Here is a 23,088-nt window from a genome sequence, read left to right on the forward strand (position 1 = left end):
CTATGCACAGCCTTTTACTACCAAGGTGCCATCAGCCTTGTGTTTGAGTTTAAAAGCACATTTTGTTCCAATACAAGATCCCGAGTAGAGTTAGTGGCAATAGAGTCTAATTCTTCTTGCATGGCCTACTTTCAGTGTACATATTGTTGAGCTTCATCCAAGGAAGTAGGCTTATCATCATCTAATAGTGAGCTCATGAACACATGCTCATCACAAACATTATCTATTTCCATTAAATCAGCCAAATGTGTCCCCCGTGCATCCTGTGTTGCATGCCTAGCAGTCCTTGCAGCGGACTGAAGTAAAGGAGCATCCATTCTACTCTCTTGGAGAGTTTGTAATAGCTAGGAATTGTTTTAGCTGCATTTACAACAACCCTTTCATGCTTTATTGGATCTTCATTGCATGAGGCAATCCAAGATCAAGTGCCTGCTATTCGGGACATTGCCAATGTCATGGATGGTTGGCATTTCAAACTGATCATGTGAAAATGCAACATTTTCAGTAAATATATAATCTTAATTTATAAATATTTTCCTTGTGTGTGGATCATACAAATGATGGCCGTTGCTCTCCAAACTGTAGCCATAAAAAATGCATTTCATAGCTTTGTCATCGAGTTTTCGAGGATGCTCTTTCGGAATATGTGCATAGGCTATGCATCCAAACACATGAAAGTAATCAACTTTGGGTTTCTTGCCATGCTAAGCTTCAAATGGTGCGATTGTCCTTAGTGCTTTGCATAGTACGGGGAAGTTTCGGAAACGGGGAAAACGGAAACGGGAAAAACCGGAGTTTATAGCAGGGGCCGACTCCAAAGAAAGTGGTAGAAGATCCTCAAAGACATCACCAATGTTATGGATGGTTGGCATTTCAAACTGTTCATGCAAAAATGCAGCATTTTCAGCAAATATAACATCTCAACTGATAAATATCTTTCTTGTGTGTGGATCATACAAATGATGGCCGTTGCTCTTCAAACTGTAGCTAATAAAAATGCATTTTAGTTTTGTCATTGAGTTTTCCAGGACGCTCTTTCGGAACATGTGCATAGGCTATGCATCCAAACACATGAAAGTAATCAACTTTGGCTTCTTGCCATGCTAAGCTTCAAATGGTGCAATCATCCTTAGTGCTTTGGTGGGTGTATAATTTAAGATATGATTTGCACATTGAAGGCCTTCAAGCGAAAATTTTTTGGCACCCCTTTGCTCTTAAGTATAAAACGAGTCATTTCCATAAGTATCCGATTCTTCCTTTGAGCAACACCATTTTGTTGAGGTGTCATTCTAACAGTGGCTTGATGCTTAATGCGAGTTTGAAGCAAAAAAATCTCCAAAGCATGAGACATGTATTCCGCCCCTCTATCCGTGTGAAGTGTTTGCACCTTCAAGGTAGTTTCAATCTCAAGCTTTGCAACAATATGTTTAAAATGCATACACACATTAGATTTTGCTTTTAGTCCATACACCCATGTTTATTGAGAGTAGTCATGGGACCACAAACATCTGAGTGGATAAGCTGCAATTTCTAGACGGCATGCATTGCACCATCCTTCTTAAAAGCAAACTTGTGTATTTTGCCCAAAATACATCCCTCACATGCATTGGGAGGTGGGGTGTGCATTGGCGGCAATGCATCTACCATCTGACACCGTTGAAGGGTCATCGGAGTGTCAACATTCATATGTCCATAGCAAGCATGCTATAGCTCCGAATTTTGCATTGCAAGCGAAAGAGTACCAAACTGCTAGAGTATCATGAGATTGTCTATCATATATATCCACCAAAAAGAGACCCTTATATAGGGTGCAGGATAGCTTGAATGCAATATTCATCTCTCTATCTTTAACAATGTATTTGTCATCTTCAAACATGACTTGAAAGCTATGCTTATTGAAAGTAGATTTAGACAACATTATTTTTGTGATGCTAGGCCTAAACAAGACATTTGGAAGTATGAATTCTAAACCTTTTGTAGCAGTAATCATGATTGAACCAATACCATATACCATAGAAACAGGGAATGCCCGTGCTGGCACTTAGGAACGGATTAATGTGTTTCGGGAGGTTCGAGCCCAGGAAACGTTGGTGGAACGTTCCAGCCCATTCCTTGTTCCGTTCCTGCTCATTTTGGGCCGTTTCTTGGTCGTTCCCTAGCCGTTCCTTGGCCATTCCCTGTTTGGAACGGCCGTTTCAGAGAGGGCATTTTAAAAAGAAAAAAGTGTTGATCTTGTCGTGTCTCGCCTCGTGCCAGCTGTCCCGCAACTTCCACCTCTCTCGCTTGCCTAACCTGCCTCGCGCCTTGCTTGACTACCTGGCCCAATTGCCTGGCCACCCAAATGCCAGGCCTGCCTCCCAGCTCCTGCCTCTCCCGCCTGCCTGGCGCCTCTCTGTCTCTCAGGGTATTGGGTTGAGCAAGAACCTATAATTTCATGAATTATGTGTCTAATTTCACGAATTATGGTTAATATCATATATCTCTCTAGATTCTAAGACTTAAGTGTTAATTTTCTCTCTCTCTCTCTCTCTCTCTCATATATATATATATATATATATATATATATATATATATATATATATATATATATATATATATATATATAGTATGCCGTTCCCGTTTCCCGTTCCTTGTAACTATGCCATATACATCATAATTGTTGGTGCTTGCACATGTAACACACTTCCTTGCAGGGGTTGAATGTAAATATGTGAAGGGACACTTCCAAGAAGTGATATGCTTGGACGTTCCATTGTCAAAATACCATGTATTGTGTGTTTCAGCAACATTAAATGCCGAATCAGCCATCGAAGAATCAAAATTACATGTAAGAAATGCATAGTCCTCCTCCACAAAGTTGGGTGTAGCATCACCATTACGAGATCTATTGTGGTTGATGTCTCTTGGACAGCCAAAACCAGAGTCTTTCGTATTCTCTTTGGCCAATTGCTTCCTGCATTCATCATTATGATGACCGGGCTTTTTTCAATAATGGCATTTCTCATTTTCTTGGACTTTTTGTGTCTTGGGGAGTGGCTTGTTCTCTAGCATTACGCGGAGATGTCTAAGGTGCAAGATCTCTTGGCCACTGCAGATCACCAGTGACATAGTCCCAGAAATCCTTTGTCACAAGAAGATTACACACCATAAAACTCTAGAAAAGATAGTTGGTGCCATCAAGCTTGTCCTCTTGGGTGAGGATACCAAGGATGTTGCTTTGGTCATTATGTCCTTGACGTACCATGTTGCCAATGATGCACAAGATCCAGCAGCCAAATACTTCATGCTGAAGTATAGAATGAACTCTCCTGAGTATTGAAAATCCCCACATGAGATTAGAATACAAGTATCCAATTGCCACAATTCTTGATAAATGTGCCCAAGGTTGCACAAATCAGTAGTCAACTTGCATTGTACAGTGATAAATTGCTGTCCTGCAGTTGCCTCCAAATGTGTGCCTAAAAAGACAATTTATAGCATTTTAATGCTGAATCTTTCCAAATTTTATTGAAAATCCCCAAAGTTCTCTCTCAAATCTAACTAATGTAGCAAGATAATGTTGTGGTAATACTCGTTCCTTGCCTTGGAATGCGTGTTGGGTAAAAGATCCAAATTTCTTCTCAAAATTTATATTTTACAGTCTAAATTTCTGTCAAAATGTTGCCTTAAGATGCGTGTTGACATAAACTAGTAGTTGTAATCTACCTCATAATGCATGTTGGAGCCTCTATAGACCACAAGCCCTAAATTTGTTGCAGAAATCTTGAGGAAATTGTGCATTGTTAGCTTTATCGGTGTGGTTTTGCACATAGGATGTTGATTTTGATCAAAAGCCCCAAGTGTTGGGTACCTTGAAATGTGTGCGTAGAGCTCCGAGCCTTTGGATAGCTCATAATGCAAGCGAAAATTGCTAGTTTAGGAGTTGTAGGTGGCAGGTGGGCTGTGTTGGAGTTGCAGGAAGCACAGTAGGCGATGGTGCTGCTCAGTGAACATAGGAGGTAGAATAGGTGGCAGGGGAGGAATAGATGCAACTTGGGCAGTAGGAGGTGGTGTCAGGTGGTGCTGTGGCAAAGAATGAGGTGTAGGTGCAGATGGAGGAGGTGTAGGTAATGTTGCAAACGAGCAACGTAGGTGCAAGAGGTAGGGGTGTTGATGGCAGCGCAGTGCATGTTGGTGTGATAGGCAGTGACTTGGTGGGACCTATCATAGGTGGGTGAGGATAGGCGTAGGTGATGCTTCTAGTGTCTAGGAGGCACTGCAGGGTAGTGTTGGTAGGGTGGGGCTACTAGGTAGATAGGTGCTAGGCGTTGGTTGGGTAGTGGCGCCCTTGGTGGAGGTGCTTCCAAGCAGTGGGAGCTATAAGAACTTAGCCAATGAAGGCGCCTCGAGGTGATGCTCTTGTGAGTGGTATAGTAGGTGATAGATGCAATGGCAACATTAGAATCTTAGCTGAGCTAAGCTGCTTATAGCTCCTTCTCTTCCTCGCACAAAGAGAAGCTAGCGGCAATAGGACCTTGGGCGGAGCGGCTCTGGTTGACGGTTCTAAATGAAACTCACATGTAGAAGTGGCTCTGATACAGAATGTGAGAAATGGCACCGGCTATGGAGGAGAGGGAAAAGAGAGACAGTGACAATGAATGAGTTGAAGCAAGAGAGTAGGGTGTACTTGCTGAACTGAAAGATAGAGTGAAAATACAACTCTAGTTTATGTCATAGGTTGACCTAACCAACCTTCCATCGACTAACTAAGGTTAGGTTTACTTATTCTAGACCCTAGTGTCACTACTTTGATGTTCTATCAAACTAGGTGCACACACTATATTGACACTTTTTAATAAGTGTCCACACCACACTATTACATGAGCATAGTCTAGAATCGACAAATTCTAACAATGTAAAGATTGATATAGAAACATAGTAATGGTTAGGGTAACTTAGAGACAATGAACACAATGAATAATGAAACGAATGAATTTGAATGGAATATGATGCTCAATGTAGCAAACATACTATGCATTGATGAATATTGAACCTTGAACTCTCGTCTCAAGGATTGGGGCAGAGATTATGAGGTAGGAAGAGTGTTAGTCACGAGGATGTGAAATTTTGAGATGCTTTAATCTTGCTGATAACATTTGATTAAATTATTAATCAAATGTGCAAGGTTGTTTAAGCACATGGTAGATATTCCATAGTAACGGGCCAAGGATCCTGAGGATGCAGTGGGTATCAAAGGCAAAAGTTGTGATAAGTTATGCCGACTTAGTTTTGTCGGTCACTTGGTATCAAATTGGACCCTGGGGCAGTGGTTTGGCCAATAAGTGTCAATGGTGACATTTGGGACTAGCATTAATTAATTAATTAATGCTAGTCTAAAGGTCAACATATGTTTGGGACCACTCCAAGTTGCAAATGGCCTAGCCAATTTAATTATGGATGGGCACATTTAATTTTGGGCAAGTTTGGAAGGGTTGAAATTAATTATCAAGATTATTTAAATTTGGAAATTAATCAAATGGTTGGATAATGCTGAAAAATGAGTTTAGAAGGTTGCCATGTGGCAAAAATGCCCTTGCAAACTGAGAAATGGGGCTTGGGTCTCAGCCATTCAGTTAGTTTTATAGCTTGGGAGAGGAGAGAGAGAGAGAGAGAGAGAGAGAGAGAGAGAGAGAGAGCTATTGGTCCATTTTCCGATTAGAGAATAGCAATTTGCTACAAAAGACAGCCATTTGGGGGCCTCAACAAGCAGGGGACTGGAGGGAGTTACGTTCTAGGGGCTGGCAACAACATTAATGATTAGTAGACATTATTTTGGAGGTGCCAGGCAGTAGGTCATTGCATTAAATGCAGGCTGGAATAAGCAGCAAGCAGAATTTAGGGTTTTCTCGCGAAGAAAATCAGATTTCTCTCTCATTTTGGCTTTCTCTCACCTTCTCCAACCCCTTCTCAAGAGATCTAAGCTCGGCTTTGGTGGATAGTAGAGAGACCTCTATTGTAAACTCTAAATTTCCGTAGAAACTAGGGTTTGACAACCACCTTGGGACTTGTGCCAATCGGTGAAGACATCATCATACATTGAATTCAGCACTTGAAATTTGTGTAATTATTAGGGAATTCAGATGCCAGTCCATTCGGTGAAGACATCATCATACATTGAATTCAGCTCTTGAAATTTGTGTAATTATTAGAGAATTCAGATGCTAGCCCATTCATTGTATTTTGGGGTAGCATTTGTCTAGTTGATGGTTTCATTTGTGCAAGTCCTGGTTGAAAAGTTAAGGGGCAATTGGCTTGAATTGATTGCTGATTGTTGCTATAGCAAAGAGGCTTTTTGGAATAGCAAAGGAGATTGTGGATCCCAGCTTGTACTCATTCCATTAGCAATCAAGGTAAAGAAATACGGAAAGGGGCGTAAGTTTTGAGGCAACAAGGTGTCCAATGTCCAAGATTGTTAAGGTAATTTGTGCATTTGAAATTATATTCATTTGCTGATTGCTGTATTTAAGTGCTTAATTAGGGAATTAGGGAATTATTGCCCTTTCCAAGAAGGAAGGCTGGTTTCAGTGTCATACTCCCGAAAGGCAGTAGGCAGCCTCTTAAGGTGTTTGGTAGCAACAAACACAGCTCAAGTGTGGTTGGATCATGATAGATGGGCAGAATTAGAGTAGAATCAGCAAAATGGAGATGTATTGATGATGTGGCAGCAGTAATGGTGTTAGAAACAACAAAACATTGAGCTCGCCAGTGGTGATGTTAGCGTCAAATGTAGGCTACTCTGTAGTAAATGCAAGTTGCAGAGTGGAAGATAGCAGTAAACTCTGCCTTCTAGGGCTAGAAGCAGTAGGCGGCATCTTGTACAGCAATAGACAATAGTCTCTCTGCTATACAATAGTGAGAGAATGGTTGAAAAGAGAGAGAGATGGTGAGAGAAGTATGAAGATGTGCTAGGGTTTGCACTGAGGATACACATCATGTATGACCAAGATTGAAACACAAAGACTCAGATAGAGACAAGCAAAACTCAAACCCTAAACACAAAATACAAAAACTCAAAACTCAAACACAAAGAGAAAAACCTTTGAAGTGAATAAATGTTGTAAATAAATGTAAGAGTGTACAAAATTCCAAGGGTAGAGTAATGCAGCGTCGGAGAGTGACATCCATTGGAGATGGATCTCAAGTGCTGTGACCACCAGTCGGAGTGTCGGAGTATGGGAAATACCAAACGTTGGTCACGAGAGTGTCAGCGAATTGAGGTGACAATAGGAGAGGTGTTTGCTAATGTAGATGGCCTGTTGGAGAACAAAAACGTAGGTACTGTAGCAGTCGCCTGTGGTGGGAGAGATGGCAGCAGCTGCCATGTGGCACCAGATGCTGAAAACGCAGGCTAATCAAGTGCTATAATGATGCAACTGATGGAGACCTCCAAATAGCAAAGCAATGGCTGAAAATAGGCCGCCTAGGGTTGGATAGTGATGGGCTGAAGTCAATGATGGCTAGACGGTAGGTGGTTGATGGTTGATATTTGCATGGTAGAGTGAGAAACTTGCACAAAAGGATGAGGTTGAATGGTGGGTAGCTTGTCTATTTATAGATGCTGAAGGGTGCCCCAAACAATTAGGATTTTGGGGGACCACTGAAACTCTCTCAAACCACACACCAAATTAGCAAGTGGCGGAAGGCGCTTGAAGAGAAGCACCAAGAGCTGATCAACCTGCAAAGACAATACAAACTCCTCATAGTGCAGAATGAAGAACTGATAGGGCGAATGTAGAGGCGAACTCAACTGCCAAGACTGACGGATCTCTTATTTTTTAAGCATTCTAAGCCGAGCATTAATGGCTACCTCATCTTCCACTAGACACTTCTTGTGCCACCTCTTCTTTTTGGGCCACAGAGATCGTTCTGCATCGGCTATCAGAGTACTATGCTCAAGGCAATAAGACGCGTCCGATGCGCACTAAGTCGTTTCGAGCACATGGAGGATCGATTGGTGCTATGACCTCCTGGAGATCGTCGCAATGCCAACGACATTCTTCTCCGACTTATTTTCAGGTACAGTGGCTTCCACAACCTACAAATTTGCAGTCCGCTCCATCGAGAGATAATGATTGTTTGATACTGTCTCCTCGTCAGTTTGTTCCTTTGCCTAGGATCTTCAGGTACCACCTAGATCAGGATCTCAAAGGTTCAGCCGCGACTTGGTGATGAGGTCTTCGTATTCCTTCAAGCATGGATGCACGGAGCTAGTGGCTTCTCTCTCAAGGTTGAGTTTCGGGTTTTCTAGTTCACTCTGTCTACTGGTTTTTACTGCAGGTTCCCTTTTCGGTGGAAATCTTGGATCTTAGGGATCCTCTACATCTTCTTGCCTTGGTCACTTGGTCAACATGGAGCCACCTCCTGAGATTGAGTACGGGCATATCCTTATGGTTCTCGGCACCGCACAAAGTTCAACATTTCTCCTATGCATTGCATGTTTTCATCATCTTTGTACTCGGGTGCTTGGGCAAGTGAACAATTTTCCCACGAGGGACACTGTCCAAGTGACACCTGATACATGAGCATTCTTCAGCATGTAGCATTGCATCTCCACCTCACTCTTCTCTTGTTTCCCTTTTTGGGCCTAAGAGGGGGTGTTGAGAAACCCTTCACCCGCAGTTTGCGTTTTTGCTTTTCTGCGTTTTGCATTTAGGGTTTGCGTTTAGGGCTTGCAGTCCCAAAAAGGTTCGCCATCCTAGACTGAATGTGTCTATTTATAGGCCACTCTTTCATTCATTCCTCACGGTTGATTTATTCAGTCCGTTACCTCTTCTCTCTAGCCTCTTCACTACCCTCACACCCCTTTAGGAGGACATTGCAATTCGTGGTTCGTGGTTGTCTTCATCATCTTTCTTGTGCTACAACACCCTTGTTCCTTTGTATCACATTCACTCTATGATTCAGGTCTTCATCATTCCATTCATCAGAGTTTCTTCTCTCTTCTCTTCTCTTCTCCATGTTTGCCGAGTTCACTTCGTGTTCCTCCCTGCAAACCCTATTGTCTTGCTGGTACGTCATCTTTTGACACATTGTACATGGTCTTCTGAGGCAACCTTCCATAGCTGCATCCATTTCCGCTTGTGCACCCTTTATTCCACAAGTTCCATCCCATCCCCTACTATCTCCTCTATTGATTCCCTCATACCTCCCATCCCTTTCAAAGGGGAACGATAACTGTGATGGGGCTATGGACTTCGTTGCCCCTTTATGTTTTCGAGGAGGCTTCCTAGGGTCATGAGGAGCTTCTTCATCAATGGACTTTATCTTTGGCACTTCTTCTGCCACCCTTGGATCCATTCCATCTTCTTTGGCCTTTTTGCCACATCCAAGATCTAAGAGCGGGTGTTAGTAGTTACGAGTGTTCAGCATGATCATCTCATGCTTGTGAGGCTCAATCTGAGTCCGATGGGGACATTAGGAGCTTTGACACTTAGTCTTTCATGTGTTTTGATGGAGGAGGCAGCTCTTTCTAGAGCATGCATTTCTTTTTCAATCAGATTTCTGCATTTACACTAGCAGATGGTGCAATCAGCCTTTTTAGTTGGGCAACCAGCATTTCTTGATTATTCTATCACTGATGATCAGGTCAGCCAGCATTTTTAGGCCTATTTTGACTAGGTCGACCAGTTTCTAGTATTTTTGGCTTTATATAGCTTGCTTCTAGTGGTTGCCATCATTATCCTTTGTAGGTTTCAGCATACTCTGACATTTAGGGATTCTCCTCCAGCTTCCGGTGCTACCTTCTGTCATCAGCCTGATCCGGTGTCCTCATTCATGTCTCGGGCAGTGTGCAGTAACTGATCAGTCCTTTTTAATTCAGCATTCTTTTGGAGCTCAATGCAGATTTTCTTTTTTCATTCTCATGTTTCATTGCAGTCTCTCTCCCTTTCTCTCTCTTGTTTGTGTTCCTCTTTTGTTGCACACGAACTCTCAAGTTTTGAAAAGCTTTTGGGGGTTTGAAGTCTTCTTTTGGACTTGATTGAATAAGTAAGGAGTTTTATACAAAATAAACAATCTGAACTGTATCGGTTGCATCGATGGGTGGTTTGAAAATGATCTGTTACAATAGCATCCTCCACTTTAGACTTGGTGAGCTCTTACTTCAATGTAGTTTGACAAATGCAAACACTTGTCAATGAGTGCATGCAAATTTCAAAATAATGGAAGTTTGTTGGAACTGATATTCCACCATACTTACACAGTTGCATTTTGAAGACATTTGCTGTAAGAGCATAAGTATGTCAGCTGTACAAATGGTTGACTTGAAAAAGATCCATTACAATGGCATCCTACTCTAGATTTGGTCAGCTCCTACTTCACTTTTAGTTCGACAAATGCAAACCCCTGTCAATGAGAATTCTCATGCATGCATGACTTACAAAATAATGGAAGCTTGTTGGATTACCTGTTGATTATCAGAGGGTCTAATATTTTGACTTGTGCAGATAGGCTTTGAGATGATAGATGCAGTTTCACACAATGAAGGTATCAGATTGAACACACATCTGCACAAAGGCTTACTTGGAGAAGGTATTTACTCATGTAATAGTCTAACTCTTCTTTTTAGTTACTTATTTTGGCATGTAACTTCCCCATTGGAAGGTCAGAGTTCTTATACTGGCTGTATTCAGGAACTATTGCAGGGACACCAGTGGTGCTAATTAAACCACAGACCTATGCCAATTTGAGTGGAGAAGCGGTAAGTTAAATACCAATATAACTAAAGCAGGATTCTGTCTCTTCTTAGCAGACACATAATCAGGGAGCTGGGTCTTTGTCATTGTGGTCATAATTTGATAATCTGGAGCAAAGCACATCAGAGCTGTTATTTTGCTGATATTTTTAAATATTGTCATTTGTTGCATCTCTTTGCTAGATATTTTTATCCTTTGGGGTGGAGAAACTTAGCTGTTTTGTTCTTTCTGTATATACTTTTTATCATTGCTTGAGTTTAGTAATGTAGATGTAAGTTATGAAACTTACATAAACTTAACTATACATAATAATAATACCCTTTCCATTAGCTGGGAACTTGGGAGGCCAAATGTCTAGATACAAGTCGAATTGGTGAAGTGTAACGAATGTTTAAGAGTCCCACTTGAAGCTGTAGGTAAACCTGGATATTTGCATTTGATCAATGAACACATTGCCCCCACAAGCAAACATTTAACGAGTCAAATTGAATGTGTGGCACATTCGGAAATATAGGTTGGCAGATTGCAAGGATCGAGCACTTTCATGATGTACCTCCACAATGAGGCAGCCATGTGTTGCGACACTCAAATGAATGCAACAATTTTCATGCGATACATGACATTAACAAGTTTACATGCTGCAAATAGGCCTTGACCTACTAACATGCATATGTGAGCTTTTTGTGACAAGCAACACATGTAGTCATTAAGCCCTATAGACCACTTGCTAATGCAAACAGCTCTTGGGAAAACTTGATTAAATTAACTTACAAATGGGTGCATTCAGAATTCTGTATGGTCAAGAATAAAGTGACCAGGTTTGAATATTGTAGGTACCTTGTGACCCTTTCAAACCCTGGGTAAATATTCTGACAAGCCGAAGCATATTTGGTAAATAGACAGCGCTGGCATGGGCAGAAGGGTCACATGGGCAGAACTTGTGGAGTGGCTGCATGCCAGGTAGCGGTTGACCCATTGATGTGGCAAACATGGCAGGTCAAACTTGCACCAGGTGCTAGGTTATTAGACTTGCTGCGGGACCAAGTGGGAACTTGGGGCTTGTCAGATTTTTAAAATGCTGGATGGGAGGCGGTAGCCAAGGTTGAAGTTTTCAACAAATGGATGTAAAGAATGCCTTCTTGCATGGTGAATTGCAAGAAGAGGTGTATATGGAGCAGCTAGCAGGTTATGAGGATTTAGAGGATCCCACATATGTACGAAGGTTAAAGAAGGTACTTTATGGGCTGAATCAAGCACCTAGAGCATGGTTTGACAAGATCGGAGAGTATCTTGTTAATATTGGCTTTTATTTTTTTGATGCTGAACACTCACTTTATGTGAGAAAGGAAGATGTAAGTTTAGTCATCATAGTCATCGATGTGGATGACTTGATTATTACAGGTGACAGTGATAGTGGGATTGTTGAAGTCAAAGACCTTTTGAAGAAGAAGTTTGCGATGAAGGATTTGGGTGAGCTAATGATATATAATTGGCCCAGTTATGGGTGTGTTTCAATCAGCCTTGTAGGATTCACATGTGAGCTAGATACGCTATAACTTTGAACAAAGGCTTCCCACTATTAGGTATTCTAGAAAAGGGTTCTGTGAGCTATCACTAGTGTTCATGGCATTTGTCTCTTGATTTTTGATTCATGTCTATTGTAGTGGAGAAAGAGACAAGACCTTGCTTTACTGAATGAGTTCTCTCTGGTTTTTTAATTCATGTCTGATGTAGTGGAGAGTGAGACAAGGCCTTGATTTACTGTATGTTTTCTTGAGGCTAGATGCTCGGATGTCTTGAGATGAGCAGAATGTCTCAGTAACCTATTTCTGATCAATGAGCTTTGGTTTGTGTAATGAGACTTCTGTCAAGTCATATTGTTGAGCAGTTTATTCTAAAGTGAAGCCAGTGTATGGAACTCATGATTTTATGTAGACAGCAGGAGTATGCAAGTGTTGGGATTGCTGTCAAGAGTCCATCCATTGCACTTCATAGCCTCTTTGTTTGTGGTCTTGCATCCAGATTCCTATTTGAAGCACTACATTAGTCTCATGCCTATGATCTGCCTGCATCATGGGTATTTTGTACTATAGAAATTGCGCTAGCAGCAGAGCTGCTGTAAAATAAATGAAACATGGGGGCATGTAATCTTTGAAGATCACTTCCTTTTTGCAACAGAGTTCTAGCATTGATCACTGAACGGGTGTATCAAACTTTAATAGCTGTGGGTCTAGTGATTGCCACTAGTTCTGGCAGTTAAAGATTGCTAATGACTTCTTTACATTGTGCTTTCTTGGGCACTCTGTATCTTGGCTGGAGCTGATGTCCTGGTTGGATTGCTTTTGCATTTGACCGTTACCATCTTTCCTCCTGGATTCTTACACTGTTTGACCTGGTACTATGTAGGTCTCTCTCTTGTCAGAATTGTTTTACTGTTCTTTTCATTATATGATACATCTTGCCTCTCTTGCTGCTACAGGTAGCACCTCTTGCAAAACACTATGGTGTACGGTGGCAACGAGTAGTAGTGGTATGAGGCTTGTTTTATCCCTTTCAACTTCGATTGGTTCGTTGTCATTTTAAGTTTTGAAAAAATTAAAGCAAGCTATCACACACTGATCTGTTTTTCTAATCATTATTTAGGAGCTACCATTCTAGCTTCAGATGACTGGTAGTTTTAATGTTCAATCTTTTGCTCACAGTCCTGGTGTATTAAGTTTTTCGAACTGAAATAAACATCAATCTTAGGAGATCAACCAGGACAATGATGTATTTGGATAAGCCTTTTTGAGCTGCTGAGTTGCACTTTCTACTACCCAAGCCTCATACTTGTTCAACTTGTTTAAAGGGCAACATGTAGGGATTGGGTATTTTACTATTTATCTTGTGCTTTGTTCATTCCTCCTCAGTCTATAACCAGAGTATGCTAGGTATGTGTGCAAAAGATACACTAGTATCATTGCTTTATGACCAGCCCTCGTTGCTTATGACTAGAGCTTTTGCTTACTTATAACCAGAGGTCAAATGTTGTGTGTGTCTTTGTACCAAGGACCTGAAATTGTGCATGTTAATTGGGTGAAATGAAGGATGCCTTAGTTTCTTTTGTAAGAAATATTGCTATCATAGGGTAGAAGTGATTTTAAGTGGGGAGAGAAGGGATGGGGGAACTGAATGGTTGGGTATTTGAGGAGGAACACTGTGTGTGTACGGCAAACATTGTGATACAAAACTCATAAACACAAAAAGTAAATCAAATGTATAATCATGTTATTTATAATACAATGAAGCATTTGTCCTACCATGTGAAATACATGCCTAAAATACAAATAAAGCCATTTTGAGGTTGTCAATGGAGACCGAAATTAGGATCTAATGTGGTACAGCTAAATGTTAATGCATGTGATGACTTTGGTTGCTCAATACCCCATCTCAGGCCTAAAAAGGTAGAGATAAGATAGAATAAGATAAAGATAAGATCTATTAACATCTCTAAAAGACCAGAATGGCCTATGAGACCATAGTCAATACAATTGGTATCATCATCTCTCATCAGAGAAGAACAGAAAATTTATGTGTAGGTCTACATGGTAGATTGGAATGAGAAGCATGGAAACTGAAAAAGCTGGAAAAACTAAGTTTAAAAAGATTAAAAAGAGTGTAGAGTATCTCCCCCTCAGTCTATGGAATCCACCAAGACTTTGCAAACTACCTCCATCTGAGTCAGCACGCCAATCTGCATCTATAATGAGCAACCGTGATGCGAATGTGACGCATATGGGCATGGCCTATGTTGCCGAGTAGGTACTCTAGGACGTCGTGCTCTGTGTAATGCTGTAGCTCTGTCAATTGTGATGCCACTTGATGATGTCCCTTGACGACACTTATCAGTAGGGGTTGGGGGCTCAGCTACACTGAAAAAGTTTGTTATTGCTCTTTGGAGGGGTGGATGAGGTTGGGGTCGCCTCCTATTCCGTCATAGTACTACTCTGCGCCGTTGGAGCTCCAATAAGAAAAGGCCTAATCTAGAGAGAGAGAGAGAGAGAGAGAGAGAGAGAGAGAGAGAGAGAGAGAGAGAGAGAGAGAGAGAGAGAGAGAGAGAGAGAGAGAGAGAGAGAGAGAGAGAGAACACTTGGGTTATCCCATAGGGTTGGATGTGAATCCTCATGCTTTGCTCGAATGGATGCCTTCACACATTCATGATAAGTTTATGTATTGGAAGTCCCAAGGTTGACCTTTGCATGTGTGATTGAATGTGTCCCAAACAATCTTGATCAACATGATTTCATATTTTTTGCCATTGCTTCCATGGACACAAAAGTTGTGCTAGGTTAGGGTTCATTATTACATACATACACACATACAGAGAGTGAATAGGTGAATAGCAAGAGAGGAGAGTATGGAATGTCACATCCACTGTGTGAGAATGATATGAAAGTACAATCCCTAAGGTACTATGTAACCGGCCTGTTCAGTGGGAAGGGCGGTAGTGTACAACCAAAATATATAAATGCTTTCATCCAATTAACAGTCGCCCACTTTACCTGAACTTAAAGACACAGAATCAAGAAGAAAAACAGGAAGCTAAAATGCTCCTATTGCTACACAGACACCTTGTTGGCCCCTAAGTTAGGCGCCCCTTGCGGTATTTCTTTATTTTTAAAAAGAAAGAGAGTACAATGGGCTGTCTTTCACCTATTCTGGGTGAAATTTGGCAGCATAATAGTACAATTACTGACCCAAAACAAGCCGACCAGGAGGGGAAACTCTGCCCAAGTCTGAAACTTTTGGTTGGAGTGCAGAATTGATCATTTCAGCCTGCTGTAATTACTGGTTCAGACCTGTTCTGAGACCTGTTTTCAACTCATACTGTTCCCTATACTGTTCAGCCCAGTGTAATTACTGGTTCAGACCTGTTCTGACACCTGTTCTCAGCTCATATTGTTCCCTGCACTGTCTTGCATCATCTGGGGCAAGTGCCCCTTGATTCTGACATCAATTGGGCTCTGAATTAACCTCTGAACAGTCCAGAATCAAAACTGATTTAGTGTTGTTTGAGACACTTGCTTGGTGAGGTTACCACCCTCACCTGTTCCTACTTGTGGGTAGCAAACAACTGCTCCTGTTCCTGGAGAAAAGAGGCTCTTGCCTCATGCAAAAACAACATCTTCCACACAGCTGTACCTGAATCAAAAGAAAGGCCCTTGATTCTGCAGCATAACCATATTGTCAGGGAGAGAGAGAGAGAGAGAGAGAGAGAGAGTAGGAAGCAAGCTCAGCCCTCTGTGCATCATAGATAGGGTAGACCAGCTCTCAAGAGCTCTCCATCTGCAGCTGTTTTTCACAAATGAGCCCCTATCCATCAAAAAACTGCATGCCAGCCCTCTTTAAAGAGGTAAGTGCACAAATTTGTGCCAAGTGGCATCACTAGAAGATATTTCCCATTCCAGCCTTCCGGTCTAAAATTCTCCATCCTCGGTGTAGAATTTGACCTCGGCACAGACCAGAGGATTGATCCTCGTGCAAAAACGAAGATAATGACGCGAACAGTTTCTGGGATCCAAAAATAGTAACTCCCTAAATTTTAGGAGTTGCTTCCATTGCATCCCACTAGTCTTCTGACCATCTTTGCAGACTATGGCTACATTCAAATTTACAATGTAGATCAACTGAAAGTGAATTTCACTGATGACCCCACATGGACTAATCTCTTATAGATTTGTCCATCTTCACTTTGAACTAGTCTCTTTCAGGCTAGTTCTTCAACACACTTGTCCATATACACTTTCACAAGTCTCTTCCAGACTTGTCAATCTACAGTGCCATTAGTCTCTTCCAGACTTATATTGGACCTTAACTGTCCAGTCTTGACTCACTAGACATTCCTATCTGTTTCACATACTGGCCATGCAACTCAGGCGTTTAGATTTCAAAAGGAATTCTTCCAAAAAGAAAAACCAAATAAAATATGTAATAAAGAAATCAACAAAAAGGTAATAGTTGTCACAGTCTTGTGACATACTAAGTACCACACCCATTGACGGGTGTTCACACAGGGAATCAACCCTTCTCTAGCTAGAAGGTAAAAAGTGTATGTGGATAAGGAAGCGTTTACACCAAAACTTAGGGGAAACACGAAAAGCGTAACAAAACCCCCTTGAGTGAATGATGTGAATATATAACAGGCAGATTAATTCCCAAATGATAATAAGCCTAGTGAAACCAGCCTTTCTTTCATGGAGGGGTGGTAACATCCTGATTATAACTTAATTACAGCAAGCAATAATTAATGAAATTTTGGAATACAAACATTTACCATTCAAACTTGGACATTGGACACCTTGTTGGCCCCAAAACTAGTGTCCCTTTTGGTATTTCTTTATCATTAATTGCAATTGAATTCGAATATAATGGGATTTCTTCAATCCCCTTTGCAATCCAAAAGCCCCTTGCTGTCAATAATGACAATAAGTCTTTAAATTGATTTGCCCCTTGATTCGCTAGAGCAATTGGCCTTCATCAACTCCTTGGGAAATGAAATTTGCCCCAATTTCGAATGTTGGTTGGTCCTTCACTTGAATCTTGGTGTGAATTAATCTCTTGCTATGCTTCAATCTCTTGCTATGCTTCTCGAGATTGCTTTCAAACCCCAATTTTTGTTGTAACTTAGGGTTTATAGTAGAGAAAAATACAATTTCTCAGCCTCCAAGGTTTAGAATACTGAGATCTTTGGAGCAAGGCTGGGAAATGGTTGGAGAAAGAGATAGAATGTTGAATAGAGAGAAAATTCAAACTTTCATTGTGAGAAAATGAAAGGTATCAGCTGCTGCCACGTTTAGATAGCCATGAAAGTTGTCTCCATTGATGAAATATATAGGATATGATGTTTATTTGGCTGAAACAACCCTCAAACTGCTGTCATCTACTACTATAGTCTCTTCAAGGTGTGTCACCAGCTCTCGGAGGGTCTCTTGCTCATTGGAAATGGCTTGTCAACTGTTGTAGTAGCTATGGCAGCCTTCTCTTTGTCTCTCTTAGCTTGTAGAGGTTGGAATGACCCCTCCCCCACCGCCGCCCCCTCCCCCCCCCCAGCCTCAGAAACGTCTTTTCCACTTGCAAAATTAAATTAAATTTCGGCCTTAAATTTTGAAAAATAATTTATAATTATTATAGTGCCAAGAAAATTAGTTTGACCAATCTAGGCCAATTCATCTCAGGAGTGTTCGCGAGTCCTTTTTAGTCCCTGGATTGGCATTAAGTACCATCAAATACCAAATCCCTAGTGCTACCAAAACTGACGATTATGGCTAATAAAATGTCTTGTGCCAATTTCTGGCACCAGATATCACCTAATATCTGTGCAACATTACTTAAGATAACTTTTGCCTTTGACATCCACTCATTTGCTTGGGTCCTTCGCTCGTAAATGTGAAATAATCTTAGTTGCACTTCATATGTACAACACATACTTAAATATTTGATGAATCCCTCCCTCTTAATAAAACTTCACAAAATAGTTGCACTTCACAAAATTTCACATTCTTGTGATAGCCCTTTCCCTTGAAGTCCTTGCAATCGTTCTTGATTGCACTATTGAATGCATCAAAAGCAAAGTTGCATTGGAATTTCCTCAAGGTATCATAGTCAAGACAACATTGGCCATTGTTGCTAAACCATGCGATTGCCAAACACATACTGAAAATTATCGGTGACAATAACATAGCATAAGGCTCACAAAGAATCTCAAAAGCATTCCTAGAATATCATGGAATGCATCCATTACTCATGAGCTCAATTTATTTGACAAAATCAAACCATAGTATAGCATAAACCATGACCGAAACATCAATGGCATCATAACACATGCTGCTTGTGAAGAAAACTGCTAGGGTTTGCACCGAGGACACACAGAGTGTACAACCATGACAGAAACACAAGGAGACAGACACAGACACAGAGGGCAAAACTCAAACCCTAAACTCAAAACTCAAAACTCAAACCCTAAACACAAAACTCAAAACTCAAACACAAACAAAAGAAGGGAGAGAGAGAGCACAACTCTGAAGTGAATGAATGTTGTAAATGAATGAAAGAGTGTACAATGTGCTCAAGGGTAGAGCAATGTCAGAGTGTGACGTCCACGGGAGAGGGATCCCAAGTTTGTGACCACTAGTCGGAGTGTAGGAGTGCTGAATGGTGAATGGCAGCAGGCTGCTCACCAAAACACAGCAGTTTGGAGCTTGGAAATTGGTAAACTCAACAGTGTACCACCGATTCTAGGATGGAAACTGCACATTGTTTGCTGTAAGCAGCAGACTGAAACAGTGTTTGATGTGGTTGGTGATGACTGGATAATCAGATCGCAGTAGATGATGATGTCGCCAGCAGCTCACGTAAGTATGGAGCAAACACAGATGGAGTGGCAGTAGTCTTGAGGGCTGGACAGCCACTTGGGAGGAGGTTGATGGCTGAAATCTGCATATGGAGTGAGAAACCTGCACAAATGGAATGAATTTGAATGGGGGCAGCTTGTCTATTTATAGATGTGGAAGGGCGCCCCAAAAATTAGGGTTTCCATTGAGCTCTCTCGAACCGCTCCCCGTTTTAGGGTTTCCACTGAACTCTCTTGAACCGCTCCTCATTTTAGGGTTTTTACTCTAAAAGAGCATTTTTTAGTATGCTTTGGGGTTGTTTAAGAGGCTAATCAGCAAGTAATGCATGTTTCAGCTCAACACTGCTGTCCATAGAATCAGTTGAATACCACTAAAAAATCAATGACCATTTATTGCAAATCAATATAAGATAAATAGTCTACAATGTTAAAAAATCAATGATCCAATGCTGATTATAACTGATGCTACACCGAGCATAAAGTGATGCAAGTGTATAGTTCTAGAGTTGTAGATAATAAACCATACCATATGCATACTAAACAGAGTGACTAGTACACTGAATAGTGATTCCTTTACAAACATACTGTCAACTAGAGTACTTTGAATGTATGCTAATACATTCAAGATCCACTACACCTAGAGCTGTCCATCACTGAGGAGTACAGGTGCTAGCTTCCTCATGAACATTAGGTAATACTTTGGACCCTTGCTCTACTGAACCTGACTAAGCTTGATCCAAAGTCGGCTCTAACTGGAAAGCATCAAGGTAAAGTTGCAATAACTGAGGATGGTTTGCCAAGTCATCCTCCTCTATCCATGTGGTATCCATTGGTGAATAGTCTTGAAACTTCGCAAAATACTGTCTAGCATAGCCACATGGAATGGGAAATGGAAAACAGTAACGGGAATGGAAAATGCGGTTGAAATGGGAGAGGCCCATTCTAGGAATGAGGAAATAGAAAATGAAAAAATAGATAAAATTTAACATATTTAAAATAATTATGCATTAAACAACTTCACTAGTGTTCAAAGACACTCTAAAGCACACTTTAAATATCTAATCAATGGTGTGAGATATATTAAGACCAATCAATGCTGTAAATAAGACTTGAGCACATTGTACACAACCAAGAAAAGTTAAAACTCTAATGATTAAACTTTAAAAAGGTCAAGAGCAATAATTTATAAGTTTATCAAGGTTGAATAACATATCAAAGCATCATGAAAGAGAGAATGTCCAAGTGGAAAGGCTAATAGTACATACAAATATAAAATTGAGAGTCGAGACTTATGAGTCATAATTGAAGCCGAAATTTGAATATGGAGTCTAGACTAATGTATCGAGCAATTACCAATGAGTACTCAATAAACTATTAAAAAGATACATCATACATGATACTTCCTCCAAGGTTGGTTTGGTACCTTTAATATGATACGATTCGTACGTGAACTAGTGCGGTACAAAACATACACAAAAACTTCAAAAATAAAATACGTTGTTTTGTACGTTCATTAAAAAATACATGTAAAATTATATATATAGATATATATATCTGTGTGTGTGTGTGTGTGTGTCATAGTTGCCTTCTTACGTCGTACGGACAGGTTCGTATGTTACAAATTGTACGTATCTGTACAAATTTTTGGGCCTATTTGGGCCATCACCTGCGCCACTTGGATCCCGCGTCCCGCGTTTTTTGCGCCCCCACTTTTACTCCGCCTGCCTGCGTGGCACTTTTTGGGGGGTGGGAAGCCTTGGATACCTCATTCCACTTCCTTTTTCAGCCATGCACTCCCCTCCCTAGCCCTCTTTGGATTCCTTCTAGCTGGCAGTTCTCTCTTTGACCGTTGACCTCTCTTTGAGTGTTTGAACTTTGACCTTTTCTCATCTACAAAGGGTGCTCCTCTCCTCCATGCTTCCACACCAATTCAGCAAGCACTCATGACTTACCATTCTCATCTTCCTCTCTTGGATCTTGATTCTTGAATGACTTGTGATTTGTCATTCTCGAATCTCACCTCCCATCTCCTCTTTCCCGCACTCTATTGAAGGATTTGCCTTTCTCAAATCTCATCTCCCATCCCCTCTATCCCGCACCCTATCAAAGCGTTTGCCATTCTCATCTCCCATCCCCTCTCTCTCACTCTTGCTCTTTCAACTTTACCCCAACCCTTGGGCCTCTCAAGTCTCCCTCTCAACTTTTAAGAGTTGAGACTCAAGCATCTCTCTCTCTCGGCCTCTTTATCCTTCATCGGCACTATGACTTGTGAGAAGCACGAGGCCTTCAATTTGCATGCGATCCATGTGGAGAGAGACACAAAGAAATCCAACTTCCACCATTGGACATGCAAGTATTGCGGGAAGCGCTATACAAGTGGTGCAACTTGGCTTCTTTAACATCTTTCCAAGACGGGGGGGCAAGTTGCTCCGTGCAAGGAGATTCAAGTGGTGCAACTTGGCTTCTTCAACATCTTTCCAAGACAGGGGGGCAAGGTTCTCCATGCAAGGAGATCCCTCAAAACATTGCAGAGGAGATTCTCACCAAGATGAGAGGGGGATCCACAAGAGGAGGAGGAAGTGGCTTATCGGCACCAACTCCTATGCCTACTAACGAGGAAGTATCCAATGTGGGCGAACCCTAAGCCGATGCGGCAGAGGCCTTTGCCATTGGTGGTGGGGGCTCCACATCCGCATCTGGCTCCGGTAAAAGACAAAGAGTGGAGACCCATGTGGTGCTAGAGAGACAATCGTCCCTTTCTCAAGTTCCCGGTCATGTGCGTGGATCGGTTGCCTTTCTTAGAGAAAGGCAATGATTTGCGGACATTGAAATTGCACGCACGGTGATTGAGTGCAATCTTGCATTCAATGTCCTAAAGTAAGAGCAATGAAAGAAGATGGTAAAAGCCATTGCCAATGTGGGCCCATGTGAAGGATGGATTGGTGTCACATACAACGACATGAGGACGAGAAAGATTGATGAAGAGAAGGAGAGGATTGATAGAGCCCTTGATCCTTTTCGGGCCGTATGGATAAAATATGGTTGCTCCATTCTCACCAACAGATGGAGTGATCGTAAGAAACGGGGCATCATCAACATACTCGTCTCATGTCCACTTGGCACTTACTTTTTGCGGGCCGTAGATATCGGCAAGTGGGGGGAAACACGACGGGTGCATTTATCTACCGCCACATTCGACAAGCCATCATTGAGGTATACATTGCAATTTGCGTTTTAAATTTGTTTCACTTTCTTTCATTATGATAATATCATGATTTATAATTGAAATTTGATTTATACATAACTTGTAATTTATAAATTGTGGTTGTAGGTGGGCCCCTCAAATGTGGTGCAAGTTGTTACCGACAATGCATGGAATTGTTGGTGCATGGGCCGTTTGCTTGAGGCCGAGTTCCCTACGATTGTGTGGACTCCATGTGCAAGTCATTGTTTGGACTTACTCATAGAGGACATTAGGAAGCTCAAGTGGGTGAAGAGGGTGGTCCGCAAAGCTACATCAGTGGTCACATTCTTCACGGTAAAGGTAAAGGTGCTTGCGATGTATCATGAGTATAGCACATTGGAGTTGAAAAAGCTTGCTTCAAGTTGCTTTGCTTACATGTGGTTATTGCTGGAGCATCTTGATGAGGTGCGGTCGACTTGCGCCAGATAGTGGTGTCCACTCTATGAAATGAGTGGGATGAGTATGACATAGAGGAGGCCAAAGCTACGTAACGCTTGTGCCTTAATGAGTAGTTTTGGCAAAAAGTCTGTGCCGTTGTCATTGTCGTGACTCCCTTTTATAGGGTGTTATGTATGAGCGATAGCGAGGGGTTTACCATGGACTTTCGTTCACTTCTTTAGAGCGGCATTGGCGGAGGCACGTGCTTGTATAGTGATCACAGAGACACAACGTGCACATGTTTTAGAGATAGCAGAGAGGAGATGGACGTGGATGTGTAAGCC

At 41.5% G+C, this 23,088-nt stretch overlaps 1 protein-coding gene across 4 annotated transcripts in view; it reads left to right on the forward strand.

Annotated features, from left to right (window-relative positions):
- The window catches only part of LOC148025524 (chloroplastic group IIB intron splicing facilitator CRS2, chloroplastic-like), a 61,696-nt gene that overhangs the window by 18,823 nt on the left and 19,785 nt on the right, over positions 1-23,088 (forward strand). For 2 of the 4 annotated variants that reach the window (XM_087692700.1, XM_087692699.1), the window contains exons 2-4: positions 10,485-10,569; positions 10,671-10,738; positions 13,213-13,263. In XM_087692700.1, the coding sequence (XP_087548826.1) occupies positions 10,485-10,569; positions 10,671-10,738; positions 13,213-13,263 (204 nt within the window). Of the gene's footprint in view, positions 1-10,241; positions 10,343-10,484; positions 10,570-10,670; positions 10,739-13,212; positions 13,264-23,088 lie in introns of all 4 variants that reach the window. The other 2 variants (XM_087692701.1, XM_087692702.1) reach the window with 2 other exon arrangements.

The sequence above is a fragment of the Lygodium microphyllum genome, chromosome 14 (assembly GCF_053477565.2).
Source record: "Lygodium microphyllum isolate KBCC chromosome 14, Lygodium_microphyllum_v1.1.10, whole genome shotgun sequence".
Classification (NCBI taxonomy): Eukaryota; Viridiplantae; Streptophyta; class Polypodiopsida; order Schizaeales; family Lygodiaceae; genus Lygodium; species Lygodium microphyllum.